This window comes from Dicentrarchus labrax, unplaced genomic scaffold (genome assembly GCF_905237075.1).
Source record: "Dicentrarchus labrax unplaced genomic scaffold, dlabrax2021, whole genome shotgun sequence".
Taxonomy (NCBI): domain Eukaryota; kingdom Metazoa; phylum Chordata; class Actinopteri; family Moronidae; genus Dicentrarchus; species Dicentrarchus labrax.
This window is the reverse complement of record NW_026136722.1, coordinates 2,750,426-2,767,287: the sequence shown is the minus strand read 5'-3', so window position 1 is coordinate 2,767,287 and position 16,862 is coordinate 2,750,426. Positions and strand designations below refer to the sequence as shown.

General features: G+C 41.5%; 2 protein-coding genes across 7 annotated transcripts in view; one reads left to right on the top strand and one right to left on the bottom strand.

Moving 5' to 3' along the window:
• The window catches only part of clec16a (C-type lectin domain containing 16A), a 40,736-nt gene extending 28,055 nt beyond the window's left edge, over nucleotides 1–12,681 (bottom strand). For 2 of the 4 annotated variants that reach the window (XM_051388977.1, XM_051388978.1), the window contains exons 1-8: nucleotides 12,460–12,680; nucleotides 11,682–11,810; nucleotides 10,146–10,279; nucleotides 9,128–9,276; nucleotides 7,531–7,636; nucleotides 1,132–1,255; nucleotides 378–552; nucleotides 135–185 (exon numbers count right to left, since the gene is read on the bottom strand). In XM_051388977.1, coding sequence (XP_051244937.1) covers nucleotides 135–185; nucleotides 378–552; nucleotides 1,132–1,255; nucleotides 7,531–7,636; nucleotides 9,128–9,276; nucleotides 10,146–10,279; nucleotides 11,682–11,810; nucleotides 12,460–12,533 — 942 coding nt within the window. In that variant the 5' untranslated portion in view covers nucleotides 12,534–12,680. Of the gene's footprint in view, nucleotides 1–134; nucleotides 186–377; nucleotides 553–1,131; nucleotides 1,256–3,314; nucleotides 4,668–7,530; nucleotides 7,637–9,127; nucleotides 9,277–10,145; nucleotides 10,280–11,681; nucleotides 11,811–12,459 lie in introns of those variants that run through there. The other 2 variants (XM_051388979.1, XM_051388980.1) reach the window with 2 other exon arrangements.
• On the top strand, nucleotides 7,311–16,712 carry dexi (Dexi homolog (mouse)). 3 transcript variants are annotated; one of them, XM_051388988.1, is made up of 3 exons: nucleotides 7,311–7,314; nucleotides 13,324–13,895; nucleotides 14,122–16,712. In XM_051388988.1, the coding sequence occupies exon 2, from the start codon at nucleotides 13,455–13,457 to the stop codon at nucleotides 13,722–13,724; it is 270 nt and encodes an 89-aa protein (XP_051244948.1). In that variant the 5' UTR covers nucleotides 7,311–7,314; nucleotides 13,324–13,454; the 3' UTR covers nucleotides 13,725–13,895; nucleotides 14,122–16,712. The 3 variants fall into 3 exon arrangements, with proteins under 3 accessions (XP_051244948.1, XP_051244949.1, XP_051244947.1); XM_051388989.1 differs by lacking the exon at nucleotides 7,311–7,314 and adding an exon at nucleotides 12,686–12,916; XM_051388987.1 differs by lacking the exon at nucleotides 7,311–7,314 and adding an exon at nucleotides 12,898–12,996.
• Nucleotides 16,713–16,862: the final 150 nt, after the last annotated feature.

The window sequence follows — 16,862 nt, the reverse complement described above, 5'->3', positions numbered from 1 at the left end:
TACCCTAACCCTGCCTTTCCAAACTGGGGCCGTGCCAACCACCATTTAACCCTTTAGAATCCAACCACACTACTAAAATATACTAGTGCTTTGGTGACGGTAGCGTCTGATGAGCATGTGTGTGTTTTACTTACTTGAGACAGCAGGTAGAGGGACACCTGAGGGTTGATCTTTCGATCTTCAGACTAAAGAAACAGAAAAATAAAAGGCCAGTTAAGGTCAGACAGTTAGCAGTTCTATTGCTAGGGGAAAGGAAGAAAAGAAAAATGCATAATGAGATTAAGGAGGAGAAAATGAAGAGACAAAGCATAGAGCTGGAACGATTTAATAGTCTTATAATCAGAATTCATTTATACATGCAGGTGAAGGCAACATACCATCTCGGGGCTAACCAAAGAGAAGACATAGAGGGGCAGGAACAGGCGATTAAGGAGGTGGTCGGTCAAAACGTCATTAAGGAATTCACAGTTGATAATGAGGATATCGTTCAGGTAGTGGAGGTGATCAAGGTGCTCCGCTACAAGGTCACTCAACTTTCCTCTGTTCTTATGTCTGGGACACAACAAAGAGAGGCAGAGAGAGAGAGAGAGAGAGAGAGAGAGAGAGAGAGAGAGAGAGAGAGAGAGAGAGAGAGAGAGAGGCGTGTTACTTAGGTAGTGGAAGTGGTCCAAAATCAAACACCTTCAGACATGAAAAACTTATGGTATACATGCTTTACTGTATATTATTTGAATGCATATATGGGCAGAACTTATATATATATTTATATATATTACATTGAGGGTTATATATATCATAGCTCCTGGGTGATTTTTTATTTGTGTGGCAGGGCTGTGTAGAATTTCTTTTAAGCTTTAACACAAATGGCATCTTCGTATATGTATAGATCCACAATAGATACTATGACACGGAAATACAGTGGGGAAAAAACATATTTTTACTTGAAATCCACTTAAAAAGGAAATTCCCAGGTGGTACAGTGAGTAAGTAAATCAAAATATATTTTATAATGCAGTGTATACAATGTATCATGCTCTTTAATAGAAATTAACACAGTTACCAATTTCAAAACAAGACTGACCACTAGAGGCTGCAAAGAGAATTACACTGAGACAGAGAGATGCCACTTACTCTTCATCTGTCTGCACGCACTTGTCCAGCTCGATGACATGGCTGCCAATAAACCAGACCAAGTTGCTAAAATATGGGACTGCTGTCTTATCTCGGATGTAGTGCAGCATGTGCTGGTTGTCCACTGGGGAGAGCAGGGTCAGGATCAAGAGCTGGGTTAGGTTTGTTACAAAGGTTGCCCACACGTATTGAATACACACACACACACACACACACACACACACACACACACACACACACACACACACACACACACACACACACACACACACACACACACACACACACATACTCATTCACTCACACTTTGTGACCCTGAAGAATTACCAGAATGTGACAGTTAAATATGATTTGAAAAAACAAACAAAACCATTTAAACTAAGAGACAAATTAAGAAAATTAACCAACCACAATAAGTCAAATTAAGTACATGAATTGGTCCGGTCAATCCATTGTTAATACAATAAAAAGGGAATATTACTGGAGTGGGATTTAGAGGAAAGGCGGTTCAATTTAAGACTGAAACAACAGTGTGACAGGGGCTACTTGTGCTGTAATAAAGAAAAAACTGCTTTTCTGTTGGTTTGATCTAAGCCTGTGATCTGAGTCTGCGCTCATCAGTGTGTCAGGAGACGCTCTCTCAAGATCAGTAATCTTTAGACAAAAGCAAGACCTTAGCCAGATTTGGTCCAACTATGTATAAGTAGTATTCACAGCATTAGTCATAGGGCAATGTTAAAACATGTTATACATTTAAAGGTAAAAGGGAAACTCCACCGATTTCACACATAACGTGTGTTTATACATCTTGGAAAATACTACTGCGTAGTAACTATGTGTAAAAAGTTGTTTAAAGCCTTTTGTAGCTACAGAGGGAAGTCAGCATCAGTTGGGGCTGAAAATGAAAAGAATCTGGAGGTGTGGAGAGAAAGAAGTGAGCTGCTTGAAGCTAGCAGCTCAAGGCTATATCAGCCACTACACAGACCTCTGAGCCAACTGTCTGCGGTTGAGTTGCACTGTGGATTAGAATCGAATTACTCTATCCATTGTGAGACTGTCAGTGTTAAAGGAGTACGATGTTAAATCGGTGGAGTACTCTTTGAATACTGTCCAAGTATAAAAGCCCTTATATCTGGGTGGACAGGAGGCTACATTTGTTGTTTTTATAAAGCAATAAGGTCAAATGAACGAGCAGGTGACGGTCAGCCTATCCAAGAGAATAAGAGTCCTGTGTCTTCAAATTCACACTGCAAGAACAGCAATAGAGAAACTACAGTGCAGAGCCTACTGCATTTTAACACACAGGGCACTTCAGCGGAAACCACAAAGTTCAGACAATCACAGGGAATATCTGAGAGGGAATTTAGGATAGTTCTGTTCTGTGAATGACTTGAAATGTGAACAGTCCTTGTGTATTTCCACTGCCTCATGTAGTTGTTCAAATGCAAATAAAAGCTGATGTCAATGTCAATCCACAGCGGTCAAACTGGGACAGGTAGTGAACGGTCAGCCAAATAACATGAATGAATTACATAAGATCAGAAACTGACAATTCACAAGCTGCCACTACTCAGAGTCACAGTGTAATACCAGCTTAGTCTATTAGTGGATCAACTGAGAATTAAAGCCGGGGGAGATACTGACTAAATAACCAGTGGCTAAAACTGTCAAACCCATCACCAAAATAACAACCAACATGTGGGGCTCAGCTGAAATTAAGTCTGTGAAACAATTAACCCAAAGAGAAAACAATTTAAAAAGGCATGCAGGGGTTTCTGCATGTATGTGGGCAGGTGATACAGAATGGTTTACAAGAACAAGAACTGCAAGGATATTCATACCAGTACATTTGCAACAAATACACCGTTAGGAACAAATAGAGCTGGGTATCAACAAACACTGGTATGTAATGTGTGATGCTAAATCATTAAAAAATGTGTCAAAAATGTGAGCTATTGCAATCAATGCAAGACGATAGATTAACAGCAACTATACTGATGAAAATCAGCCAACTTAGTAAAACACTGACTGGCTTACAGGCTAATTTAACACTTGTTGTAGAATTGTATCTGCATCAGTGTAGTGTGTGAACAACTGGAAACTGTATTAGGAAAAAAAACAAAACACATGTTTTAAGGATACCCAGCCCTAAGAATAAGACTGAATGAATGGAACCAACTTACATGAAACTGGAGTTAGGCAGATGGGGCGCGCAGAGGGAGGAGGGAGAGGAGGAGAGAGACAAGGAGAGGAAGAGGAGGAGGAGTGGTTGTTGAAGAGGAGGAGGAGGAGGAGGGAGAGGGGGAAACAGACACAGGGTTAATGTGAGTAAAGGGGCGACTGTGGAGGGGTGGAGGCTGGGAGGGACCCCGCAGGTATCTTAACAAATAAAACTGCAAACAATGGCACATCTGGCAAAGGAGTTTGTCGGTTACCTAAACATTTTAACCAGGATTTCACATTGCTTTTTAACTGTGTATGAGAAAACTGAAACAAGCAGTTTCCTCGAAAACAAGCTACATTACAAGGGAAAACATAACACAACATAACATAATGACTAAAATATCCTGACGGTAGCCTAATGAGTCTGGATGCTGGTTAAAATCCTTTTCCAGGTTGTCATTTGTTGCAGTGTGTGACCCAAAGGAATCAGTAGGAAGCATCAAACAGTGACATGTTCAACATTATAGTGCTAAAAAAAAAAAACAGGTTTGCAATGTACAAACCCATTTTCAGTGTTGTGAAACTGTTGTGCAGGTACTTAAGTCGTGGGTTAATTTAAAAAGTAATTAAATTAGCAAGGGAGGTGTTTTGAACTGTTTTGAATAAGCCACAGCTTACAGTGCATACAATCACAATGCAATCAATATTTAGCATTACAGCAGTGTCTCAGCCTGTACATCAGTTTATAGATGTTCTGTGTGGTCCCCTGACAATTCTCAGATGGTGGGAAAAAGCAATCAGTCACAGTTGCTGCATTAAGTTGATGCTTCCGTCTTTGACAGGATTCCTTACTACAGCATAGCACACTGCCAGCCCATCCATGATGCATCACCCACACCACCAGGTTACTTTATAAAAATGACTTGTATTTTCATTGTGGTTAAAGTACATTGTGCTAAGTGTAATGACGTCAGTGCTGGGAGTTACAGGATCAAGACTTTATGGACGCCATCAGACACAAAGTTGTACGGTGCAAAGCAAACATGCAGGACCAGACAAACAGGTACGGAGACAGACGGGACGCCATAGTTGATACGTTGTAGTGACTATATGTTGAGGCAATGTTATGTATAGTGAAGAGAAGCATGATATGCGGAGAAAAGCCAAACCCACTAAATAACCTCCGCCTCCCCCCCGGAGTGACAGCGACAAGCTCTGAGCCCAGAGGAACCCTGGGAGACGGCAGGAAGGAGAAGCAGAGGCTGACGCAGCACAGTGCAGAAAAGCAACATAACCTCTTATCCCGTTGTTTACAGACTCACAGCATCACTGCTGGAAGTCTCTTTTGAAAAAAAAACGCAGTGTTAATGTGTAGAAGGTTTTGGGGGGTAACAACTTCATGCGGGCGGTAGGGGGACGCTTAAGAGTTAGTTCCTTTATAGTTAGTAAATATGTGCACATGAAATCAGTGAGGCGGTGATGCTGAATCTTGTGTTAACGCCGCCTTGGGCTTTACACACACGCAAGGTTCAGTTTAATTGAAGTTTAACCCCTTTTTCGCTGCTTTCTCAGGTACATGGGTTCCAAAAAAAGCTTTAAACAAGTTTTCTGCTGATTTATATGTTACGGGATCATAATGTCCAACACATATAGTTTATATGAAGGATTCAAGGTTGTTTTATTATCATTTACAACACAAGGTTGGAGAATGAAATTCAGATATAGTTCCCTAAAAATAATAAAAAATAAAAAGAATATAAATATACATATTCATTTGTATGATGAATTGCTGAGGAAGAATTTAATATTGATTTATCTCACAGCCTGAGGGAAGAAGCTGTTTTTAGGTGTGGTGATTTGGCAGCGGAAGGTGGCTGTCTTGAAGCAGATAGGAAGTGTGACAGTGATATGGTAAAAATGTCCATTAATGACAACAACTAGCTGATTTGTACATGTTTTTAGTACATGGCCAGGGACTTTATCAGGCACTGCAGCTTTAGACATATTTACTCTCAGCAGGATTTGTCTCACATCCGCTGGGTGTTGAGGTCTCTCTCCAGTCGGCTGGTGCCTCCGCTTTGCCTCCTCGATGGCAGCTTTCAGTCTTGCTCTGGCGGCGCTGTATGCTTCCTTGTCATCTGATTGAAAGGCAGCTTTTTTTGGCTCTGAACAAAAATGCTCACCTCTTCATTCATCCAAGCTAACGTCCATCTGGTTGGGGAATGATTTTATTGCCTTTGTGATGACCACATCATCAACACATTTGCGGATGCATGATGTCACTGATGACGTATATTCCTCCAGACTGATGTGGTTTAAATGGGTGGCAGCCGCTGGAAACATGTGCCAGGCTGTGCAAACATTCCTGTGGAACTGCTGTAGCTCTATCTGTCCACACTTTAACAGTTTTTAACTTAAGGTTTGACCCTTCTCATCAGCTGGGTGTACGTTGGCAGGAGATGCAGGGAAAAATGGCCTGATAAACCAAAATTGGGACGTGGGAGGGCTTTGTATCTGTGAGCAATCTTTGTATAGACACAGTCCAGTGCATTTGTTCCTCTAGTGGGGGATGTTGATGTGCTGGTAGAGGATATATCTTTTAAATTCATAGTTAATAAACTCATTTTATGCATTAGTTGGCAAATTCAGGATTATTTTGATTATGTTACTTTTCTAAGTCTCTTTATACGTATAAAAGTAAAGTATGACAGTAAAGGCCTTTGCACGCCAAGTCCCTGCAGTGTCGTTTTAATTCCGTCATACGATTAAAATCATTATGCATAGTAACCTTGCACAGTGAGTCCGATTCGTTTTATTATTCTATTCGTTATTCTGAAAGAAAAAGGAAATATTGGGTCCAGGGTGTCAAGCACAAGGAGAGTTTCACTTGCTGATAAATGAGCTGTTTGATCCTGCTGCCGCTCTGTCTCTCTCTCCTCCCTCATTTCCTCCCTTGCTTCTCTCCACTGGATGTTCCTCCACAGGCAGATGCCACTCTCTGCATGCACCTTGCACTTGGCACTTGGCCAGTAGGAAATCGAATCTGTTCTGAAAACTTAAACGACGGACGAAAGTTTAGGAGCCGGTGTGTAAACATGACTGAGGTCGTATCTATTTTTACACGTGCAACAATTTTGGATGACAAAAACAGATTTGGTGTGCAATGGCCTTAAGTTGGCAGGAGCAAGAGTAATACAAGTGAAACTAATAATGATAAGATAGGACATGGATTATAGCTGTAATTGTGAGCAACTGAAAAAAAAAGAAAGCTGCAAATGTATCTAATTATTGATGGTTATTTGATGCTGGCTGGATATCCTCATGACTGCAGACACTGCATCACAATTGGCCTGTTACACCACAAACAAAACCAAGGGCAACTATCTGAATTAAGTAACGGTACATGTTACTGAGATAACAAGAAATAGAATAAGATAAAGTGTTTATTTGATTCAGTATTTCACAAAAACCCTTAATTTGTCCTTAATAAAACAAATTATCCCTCAAAGTGGCTTGGCTGAATGCCAGAGAGTTTCAAGGGTTACAGCCAGATCTTGCTGTATATGGAGTCTGAACTGTAGGCATGTCTACATATTTTCTGTAGTTCTGCAATTTCAGCTGGCTGTTAGAGGTTAACAGCTTTCAACTGTCAGGTTCTGGGCAAATATTTGCTGAATTCTAGTATCATAGACCTGCTGACTGGGATATCATTAGATAATATGTGTGGCTAATGACAGATGGTGGTATTACTGTAGAATCAGAATGCACTCGGATGTAGCTGTCCTCAGACCTGCTTAATTGATACTTGAAATTCTTTTACTAGTACCAGGTTGCTGGGAATAGTGAACTCATTTTAATTTGAGAAAAGAACAGCGTTAAATGGTGCCTTAAAAACATATATTTTAGTCTACATCACACTTCCAGAAAGCCACTTTTTTAATACTAGAATCATGATAAATTACATAACGTAGAAGGAAACGAAACATTTAAGGCTGAAAATTTAGCAGACTGCGTGTTTGTGTGTATCTGTTACAGGGTTACCTGTTAGTCATGCTCATGCACCAGAAGCAGCAGCAAGAAGGAGGGAAGGAGTACAAAGAGAGGCGGTAGGCAGTCCCAGCATCCCGTGAGTGAGTGTGTGTGTGTGTGTGTGTGTGTGTGTGTGTGTGTGTGTGTGTGTGTGTGTGTGTGTGTGTGTATGGTTAGCATGTGCTCATGCGTGTTATTGACACTCACCTTTGTAGACGTTGAGTGTGATGGTGCGGACTGCGATGCGGACCATACTTTCAGGGTGGTTGAAAAACTTAATGGCCTCGGTGTACAGGGCAAAGTCATTAGTGTGCTGTGTGTGGGAGACAGAGAGGGGGCGCCGGTGAGCAAGGCACAGCATTGCACCGCCGCTCTAAGGCCACAAAACGACCACAGAGAGAGAGAGAAAGCAGCTAGTAGAGACAGAAATTCTAGGCAGTATCGCAGATTACTAGGAAAGGACAGAATGAGACTAGCTATTTAATTCTCTATTTAACTGAGAAATAGATCTACAAATGTTAAAGTGCAAGTTGGGACATTGTTTTTTTCTTTTTTTTTTTACAGAAATACAGGCTGGGTGAATACTGAGAAGTTATTTTGAGCTGTTACAGGATTAGTGTATAGTACTAAAGAAGGAGAATTACTCCACCATCAGTAAACAAATAGCTCAGTCAACTTGTGGACCCAGGTCCAGACCCATTAACATATCAGCATGCTGCACTTGGTGAATTTGCGCATGACAAAGCAGCAGCTCTGCATCTTACAGTCCTCTCTCTCTGTGCCAGGGCCTGACCCTCTACCCAAACATTCCTCAGTCACTGCGACCTCCAGCAAATCACGGTTGAGGGTCGGTCATGCAGAGGTCACAGGAAATGAAGAAACACGACCCTGACACCAAACCCAAACCAAGAGTGTGTCCTCTGCTCTTAAAAATGTAACTTGTGTAGATCTGACAGGAATTGATGAGGCTACAGTAATCAGCTATCCAATAGCGCCATCTGGAGGAATATAAACTACAAATCAATAAATTATAAATTGATAATAATAAAGTGAGAAATTAAGTATAAACACCAATACTGTAAATTGTGGGGGAAAAGGGATTCAATTAAGTTATTATTATTATTTAGTGTTTTAAATATGATTTGCCTGCTTATGAAATGTCTTCCTTTGCAGCTGGTTTTACTTTTTTTGTTCATCCATAAATTAAGTAAAGTGAAACTAAAATAAGATAAGATTTGCTATGGGTTATTTAACCACATACATAAATACTCTCAGATCTACACATTGGGTCTGGTTTTGGCTTCAGGGGTAAAGCTACCATCAACAGTACACCAATAACTTTCCCCAGCACACACAGGCCAAAGGAAGGACTACAATCACTGCTGAAACAATGAAGGGTAACAACATCATCAGAGATTATTCAGGTGGTCAGTATTCTATTGTTATACCATCTATTATCACACTAGATCTTTTTTTTTTTTTCATTGTTATAATAAATATAACATTCCCATAAATAAAAGGCAACATTGACACTTTGAAGAGAAAGATGACTTGTGAACAAGATCAGCTCAATCAACTAATCTACACAGGAAGCTGACGTTCTGACAGGGGAAATGTGTTTGGTGGATAGAAGTAGTCCAATAAGTACAAACACAGGTCAACTTGCACAAAATGCAAATGAAAGCCTCTCATCTTTCGTCTCTTCCTTCCTTCCTTCCTCTATGTCTGTCAAAGAGAGTGCACGATAAAAGTTGTTGGCAGAGAATGAAATATGCTCTATGCCCCCACCCCCCCACGGCCTCACCTCATTGTAGAAAAAGTGAACGGTGTGGTTGTTGAGTTTAAGAGACAGGGTCTTGAGGAAGGAGATATAGTAGGCCATGATCTCCTCGTCCGAGAAGTCAAACTTGTGGACGATGATGGAGTTCACGTGGTTGTTCGACAAGAGGTAATCTGAGGAGAGGAGAGGAGAGGAGAGGAGAGGAGAGGAGAGGAGAGGAGACTTGATCAGGCTTGTTCACACAGCAAATGCTTTACAATGATGGCTTTTTGTGAACTGCTGACAATCTTGCTATTTACCATCTAGGAGCCCAGTGATTGCAGAAGAGCACAGTGAACACCTAAAACTGAGAGTGGATTGCTTCACTGCACTACTTCCTTTTTTGCTCTGCTATCATCAGATCAGTGAAGTTGGACTACTGCAGTCACAGTTGTGCACAGAAGTCAGAAAAGACTTCATTCCTGTTGCCACAACTGTCATTTTGCAATACCTGTGGAATTTAGCAAAATGCAAGCCTTACCTACTTTATATAAGACATGAGCCCACTGTAAAAACTGACACTTTATCATCAGTCTTTGGTTGCCTAGAAACAGCAAGACTGCAGAAGGCTTCTAATGATCTGTATATTCCTGCAAAGAAAGGCAGAGCAACGTGCCTTGCATTGTTAAGCCTACAAAACACATGAAAAAAAGACATTTATGCATGTCCACATTGTACATTTTAGGGCAATCCAATGCAACATTTCTGTAATAAGTGTGATGGGCATATTTCATGGCTCACTTTGAATCCAGACTAAAGCTTTTCTCAGCTCTAATTTATTTATTTACTTAAAAATATTTATGTAGTAAGATGTTCTGATATATAATATAAAGTAACACATTTAAATACAACAGGAGTGCATTATATAAGAAAACCTCAAAACATGCTACAGAAATGAGTCATTACACAAACTGATAAAGCCGCAGTCTCAAGAAATACTTAAGACTTGTAGAGTTGCATTATGTTTCTAGTTTTTCATATCAGTGTTGATTCAAATACTTACACAGGGAAGTCTCATGGCTGATGTTCTCAAACAGTATGTTGAGGGTCTGGAGGAGCTGGACACAAACATAGCGACCCGACTTCTGACGCAGGATGTTCAGGAAGAAGGCAAACATGTTCTTCTCCAGGAAAAAGCTGAACACACACAAACACACACAGGATACAATTCATCATTACTTGATCTTAAACCATAATCATCTAAAAGAAAAATGTTTGTCTTTTGAGGCATCCTGGTGGACGAGTGGCTAAGATGCATAACACACCACCAATGTGTCATTTATACCCTGCTCTCCATCTCCCCCATGTTTCATGTCTGCATCTAAACTCACACATTTAAAAAAAGGTAATCATTTCACACTACTGTTCACAGGAACAGATCTCAGACTGACTTACTCCAGCTACCACACAATAAATACAGAATTTAGAAAGACAATAGTACTCCAGTGCTTTGCACCAAATTGGTTGTTTTATTGTCTAACCTACAGATCATTATCGTAATGTTTGACTGCATCTCAGATAATTCTTACTAAACAAAACCGGAATTTTCAGTTTTTTTAGTAAGAGTTGTCTGAGACATTTTTCTACAGCCAATGTCTACAAAATACAGCTACCAGCCTAGAAAATGAGGAGTGACCATTAATGCCCATGTTTATTCCACGGGTTTCTTGATAGCACCAAGTACGCTTTTAGCATACTCTGTGGCTTTTGTGCTCTGCAAAGCCATTTCCTGTTCATATGATATAGCCAGAGATGGATAGACAGAGGTGATGACATGCAGCGATAACTGCAGACTTTCCCCTGATCATGTGCTTGACTCCCCAGAAATGACTAAAATGCTTCAGTGGTTTAGAATAAAAAGACGTTCTCCGGCAACATTACACTGCATCTTAACTAGATAAAACACACACAACAAGTGGTTGTCTATTACTATACAATAAGCCAACTGCTTAAATTAAGGTTTATTTTGATATTTACAGCTACAAGATTTTAATTAAATACAAATATTTAATATTCCACACAAGTGTGTTCAAAATTGAAAATGTTGCTACTTTGTGCAGAGTCAACGTAACAGGAAGAAAATCAGGAATATCTTTAATATACAGACACGGCTTTACTTAGAAGAGCAGCATGGTGGCTCAGTTGTTAAAGTTTCTATATAGAAAGAAGGTGAGGGTAGGAGTCTTGTTGAAGTATGATTATCCGTTTATGGTAGTTATAATATTTTCAAGGTTTCCTGTTCAAACATCTCCATATCAGGTGATCAGACACGATTAGTAAAAATCACTGAGGAGCAATCTTCTGTGAGTGACCTCAAGGGGCTCTTTGAAAGTGCACAATCCATTAGTTAACAAAGTGTACATCTGTTCAAATGCATGAAAGAGAGGTTACAAAGCATGTGCACAATAAGCAAACCGCAGCTATACGATTGGAGATTCATATACAAACAAGCTGTCACTTTGATTCCCATGCAGGCGTCACATCTACATATTAGTAGCTCCAAGCATAGGTATTTAGCATAACAGACATCGGTACTTACTCAAACACAGAGCTGTCATTCTGGTCCCCCCAGATGAGGATCTCTGTGATGGAGCGGATGGTCTCCACTAGAAGGTTCCGGTTGTGGTCTGTCACTGTGGTGTTTTTGGTCAGGACATGGTACATATACCTGATGGAGGGACGTGAATGAAGGGGGGGGAGTTGTGAATGCACAGCTCAGTTTTAATTTATGAAGACACATCCATCTTTAAACTTAACAGCAGACTGCAGGGATCTAGAGCCAAATAGTGTAATGTAATAACCACCAAGTTAAAGCCCCTACACTGACCTGATTAGTCTTCAGACTGAGCTTGACCGACCTCTCCCTCACTGTCTGCTTATTTGTTGTGGTGGGACAATTATAAGTTTAGTCACTGTGATTAGTGCATTGACTCACTAATTCCCAGCACACCTCTCCATTACCTTGAACTATAGAACAACTGAAAACACTTGATGATTCCTGATGTTCAGTTTATACAGTTTATAAGAACCATTAGCAGAGTGCAGTGTCAATTCCGTTTTAGGGTGGATTTTCACTTGGAAGCGAACAACTACAAGCTAGCTCACACCTATCTAACGTTACCTCCCCCAAGCGGAATAGAAACGCCACAGCAGCCACAGGTTACATTAGCTGACTAAACCTCTCCTGGACATCCTCTACAGTTGGTTAGCCTCAGTTCTTTCAGCTGCTAACCACTGAGCTAACGATAACGCTGACAGTCGCTCTCACCCAGTTATCACAGCGGCTAACGTTAGCATATCCAATGCTAGCTACTCACTTCAAATGGTCCAAGGAGTGGATGTTTTTCGTTTTCCCCTGTCCTCCAACCCAGCTCCGTGACCGGCCAAACATGGTTGCGGTTTTAAGTTGGGGGGGGGTGTTGTATTGCCAGGCGCGTTATTTCGCTCAGGTTAGTGTCCGCGTCCGTCCATTACACCCACTCTCCCGTACAGATATAGCTACTTAGCAAACAGAAGGTGATAGCGGCGCTGAGGGGTTATTACGTAACAGGTTTAAGGTATGGTTTGTCTGGGAGTTGGAGTTCTTTCACCACCGCAGAAGAAGAAGAGCGAGCGGGCCGAAACTACAACGTTTACGTCCCGCGGTAGCAGTGACGCTCAAAGCACGCGACACCGTCATCGCGAAGACGAGTGACACCTGCGCAGACCAATCACAGCAGAGCCCGTCCAGCCGACCAGCCAATCAACTGCCGAGGCTTCAGACGTCGGTTTATGGTGAGGACTGTTTTGATGCAGTTGGTAAGATGTTAGAAAGGGACGTGAGGCTGTGAAAACGTCGGCAGAAGCGTGTTTGTGTGAGTTTTCGTGGGGTTTTTTTTCTGTTACTGGTGTGTGTACAAGAAAACTGTTCGCTGGTAGATAATGCTCGCGTTGGTTTTCTCTACCGTTGCCTGCTACTGTTTTTAGCCGTAGCCAGCTGGCATGGCGTGAATGCCGCAAACCCAAAGAACCAATGTCAAGAATGCGTCGAGCTAGCTAAGATGATATTTTGATACTGTCCGTGGGTTATTATTAGCTATGAACGCCACGCAACATAACACTACTTGTGTTGCTTTTCTTTTCTTCCGGGCCGTACAGATAAAGTAGCACTTTATAAGCTGCCTCTCAATTACTGTTTGCAGGTCGGGACGAGCCGAAATGGACGCCCCAGCCCCAGCCTCATCCTCATCACCCCTCAAAGATTTTTAGCGGTGACACCAGCAACTCCAGTCCGCCACATCCTGGCCCCGCACAAACGCAGGAACCCTTTTCTATGACACATCCAATTTATGCCCAGCTTGATTCGGTAGAATCGCTGTTGGACGAACTCCCATATATGTTTTATCTGGGCCTGTTCTTTGTGAACGTCCTGATCCTCTACTATGCCTTTCTGATGGAGTACATCGTCCTGAATGTGGGGATAGTATTTCTGCCTGAGGACATGGACCAGGCGCTGGTGGACCTCGGGGTGCTGTCCGACCCGGCCTCTGTCCCATATGACACGGACACGGAGCTGGATGTGTTTGAGGGGTACCTTGAGTGACAGGGCGGTCCTGGAGGACGAAAAGTGGATTTAAGTGGTGGGAGTGGAGGTGGTGGTGGTCATGAATCAGAGGTCTGGGGAGGATTGGGCCAGCCTGAACACTCCCTGCTCAGTGATGTGGGGAAAAAAGTGGATGCTGCCCTTTCCTCACACAGATATATCAGTGAACAAGTAAGCAGAGCACAAAAGACATTGAGCACTTTAGGTGTTTTTTCCTATTTCATGCTTAGAATAAGATACTTATAATAAACTTGTATGTACTATTAGACCCAGTGGTTACCAGTATTTTGAGCATTTTTATCCCCAAAGCTCACCATTTGTTATGTCATGTTGCAACATAATCTATAAAAGTATTTTGGTAATGATCTGCTGTCACACTTGTGTGTCATGTCTCTAGGTTGTCTCGACTCAAAAGGAGGTAGCCCGAGGAAGAGATTCAGCGCCGACGGCCGTATGATCAACGACTGTGGGGAGGAAGCACTCTGCACTGGATCAGCTGTTAGCCAGTCTGTTGCCATTCAAAAAACTGGTACTGGGATCTGTGCCTCTCGCTGTGGACACAATGAAAGATAAAATACAAGCACAGTGTGCTGCTCGGGAAGGAGACAGCTGTTCACTGTGGATGAAAAATGAACGTTACCAGAGATGTGCAGCATGATTCAGGTTGTCTGCAATGCAGCCAGTTCAGATACACTTTAAACTGAACTACCGTGGCTGTGCAAGATCTGGTAGCTGACTGCTGAAGGACGTGAACTGAATCTTGTCACAGTGTGATGGCCTACACAATGTGACATCCCAGAAGAACTGGCAAAGTGCGGGGAAACAATGTCCACTGTAGGTCTGTTGCATACGTAATCACTCACTCACAGAACAACTTGTTTCAGCTGTCCTTTTACGTTTTCAGAATGCATTGCGAGTTTGCAGGCTCACTCATCCTCGAGGCGTAATTTTAAAATGTCTTTTGAGGTCGCCCATACTGTATTGTCTGCTTCAGGGATGCACTCACTCTCAGGAGCACGGTTAGGAACTCGCGCACTGGCAAGACATAACACTGACACTGGACGCAGGCTGTGAATTTGTAGGATATAGGAGAGCCCTAACGTCTCTGAGCTTTCTTATAAATCAGGAGCACCACATCTCACTTGCCACACTCTTCACTGTAAAGAAGAAAGTATTCAAGTATCTAGGGAGCGTTACTTCTTTGATACAGTATGTCTTCTGATAATCTATATCACTTTAGTAATGCGGATCATAAACAGATTAGATTTTTCCACTTAAAGTTAACAGTAATAGATTAGCAATGACAGCGGTGATCACAGCTGGCCAAATGTTCAAACTGTTATCAGTATGAGTTGTGTCAAAGGCTGGAACCTCGGAAGAAGTGCTTCAAATATTTGACCTTTTCACTATTTGTTGCATCCATTTTTGTTTTTATAATGTTGCAAATGTGCGTTAGAAGCAGAGAAAAAAACTCAACGCATGATATTGGTTGTGTGTGTTTTTTTTAACTAAACTGTTTTATAGCACTTTCTTCTGTTGACGTTGTTATGAATTTAGAATTCAGTTCATAAGATGTTTAAATCTTGGCAGCAATAATAAACTGGATTCAAGCAATGGGGGCCCTTCAGCAGATATACGAATGAGATCATACACAGCATTAGGTAATTATTCCATCCATCCTTCAGGTTGTGGATGAGTGGAAGAAAACCACCTTGTGTCAGTGATGTTCGTAAAGGGAGAGTTCACTTGCTTAACGAGATATCTGTAAGCCTTGAAAGTACTGTAAATACTGTAGGTCTGTGAGGAGCTAATTAACTAAACGTTAATTTTGGAAGCAATACAAGAGGAACCAATGTTTTCTCGAAGCGTACAGCCCGGTACTGCTGCGAGAATAAGCAGATTGTGCATAATAATCACCGCACTGTGGTTGTTGTCCACCAAATAAACGAAGCTGTAGAAACAAATACCATTTCAAAATATTTGCACATGCACGTTTCATACTCCAAACGAGCTTTCGTCTAGAGTTTCGTTGGCTGACCGCGAGTGTGTCGAGCATTACAGTCTGCTAGACATCCTTTCACCCAGATGACGTTTCACCAACACTTTGCCTACTCAGCTCAAATGGTACATTTAATATAGCCAGATGATTGTCCACAGCCACACCAGACCCCCAACCACTTTAATTCTTTCTTCTCTTTCTGGATAACGGCTGTCAGCGAGCAATGTTTTGTGAGGACATTTTCAATTTGATTGTTTGCATTAATCAACGTGTCCATTTAAAAAAAAAAAAAAAATCTGTTTTTGGCTGTATAAAAATCCACCTGAAACAGCGTTTAGATCCCATAAAACTAAAGCTCAGGATGCATCTATATTAATGGAATATAGTAAAATATATTTGTGTTGAATTTGATGAGAAAGTCATAATCAATACCTGGTAAGGATTTACTGTAGGTGAACAGTGAGTTGTTAATAAATATTAAAGATAGTATGTAATTGAACTACATCATGCTGTAGGTAGACGACATTAAAAGGCTGGTGTCTGAGTTTTACCTGAACTCAATGTCAGTATGACAAGTTGGGTAACTCGTATATCCCCATATTCTAAATATGAGTGGCAAATAAAGCAGTCCGATGGGATGGGTCTTTTTGTTTTGTACAGAAACTGTTTTAATAAATCACTGGTGTTAGTTGCAGGTATAAAACTTTGTGCCATTTCCCCGGCATGATACCACACTGTGCTGGTCAGCTTCTGATCAACTCTCCTCACGGCATCTTAGTTTAGTGGAAACCTGTGGGGGGACTGGGACGTATGAGACCCTCTGCTTGGGTTTTTTTCGGATGTCTCGTCGTCATCAGCATACAGCCTTTACCCAGCGCTTGTGTCATCCCTCCACATGTACTTCTTTGCAGATGTGCACATGCTATAATAAGCTATGGATCGTAACAGAGTTTTATTTTCCAATGTGTATTTAATAAACTTTGAGCGAATGCCAGTGTTCTGTCCCTTACTTCAGCTGTCATTTATGCGTTTGTGGATGAATGGGAGCATCAGGAAAGTAGTTCTTTAAAGTGGACTTTGCTTACTTGTTGCCACGTGCTCTTTTGGTGTCACTTTACATTGTGTCCACAAGAGAGCAT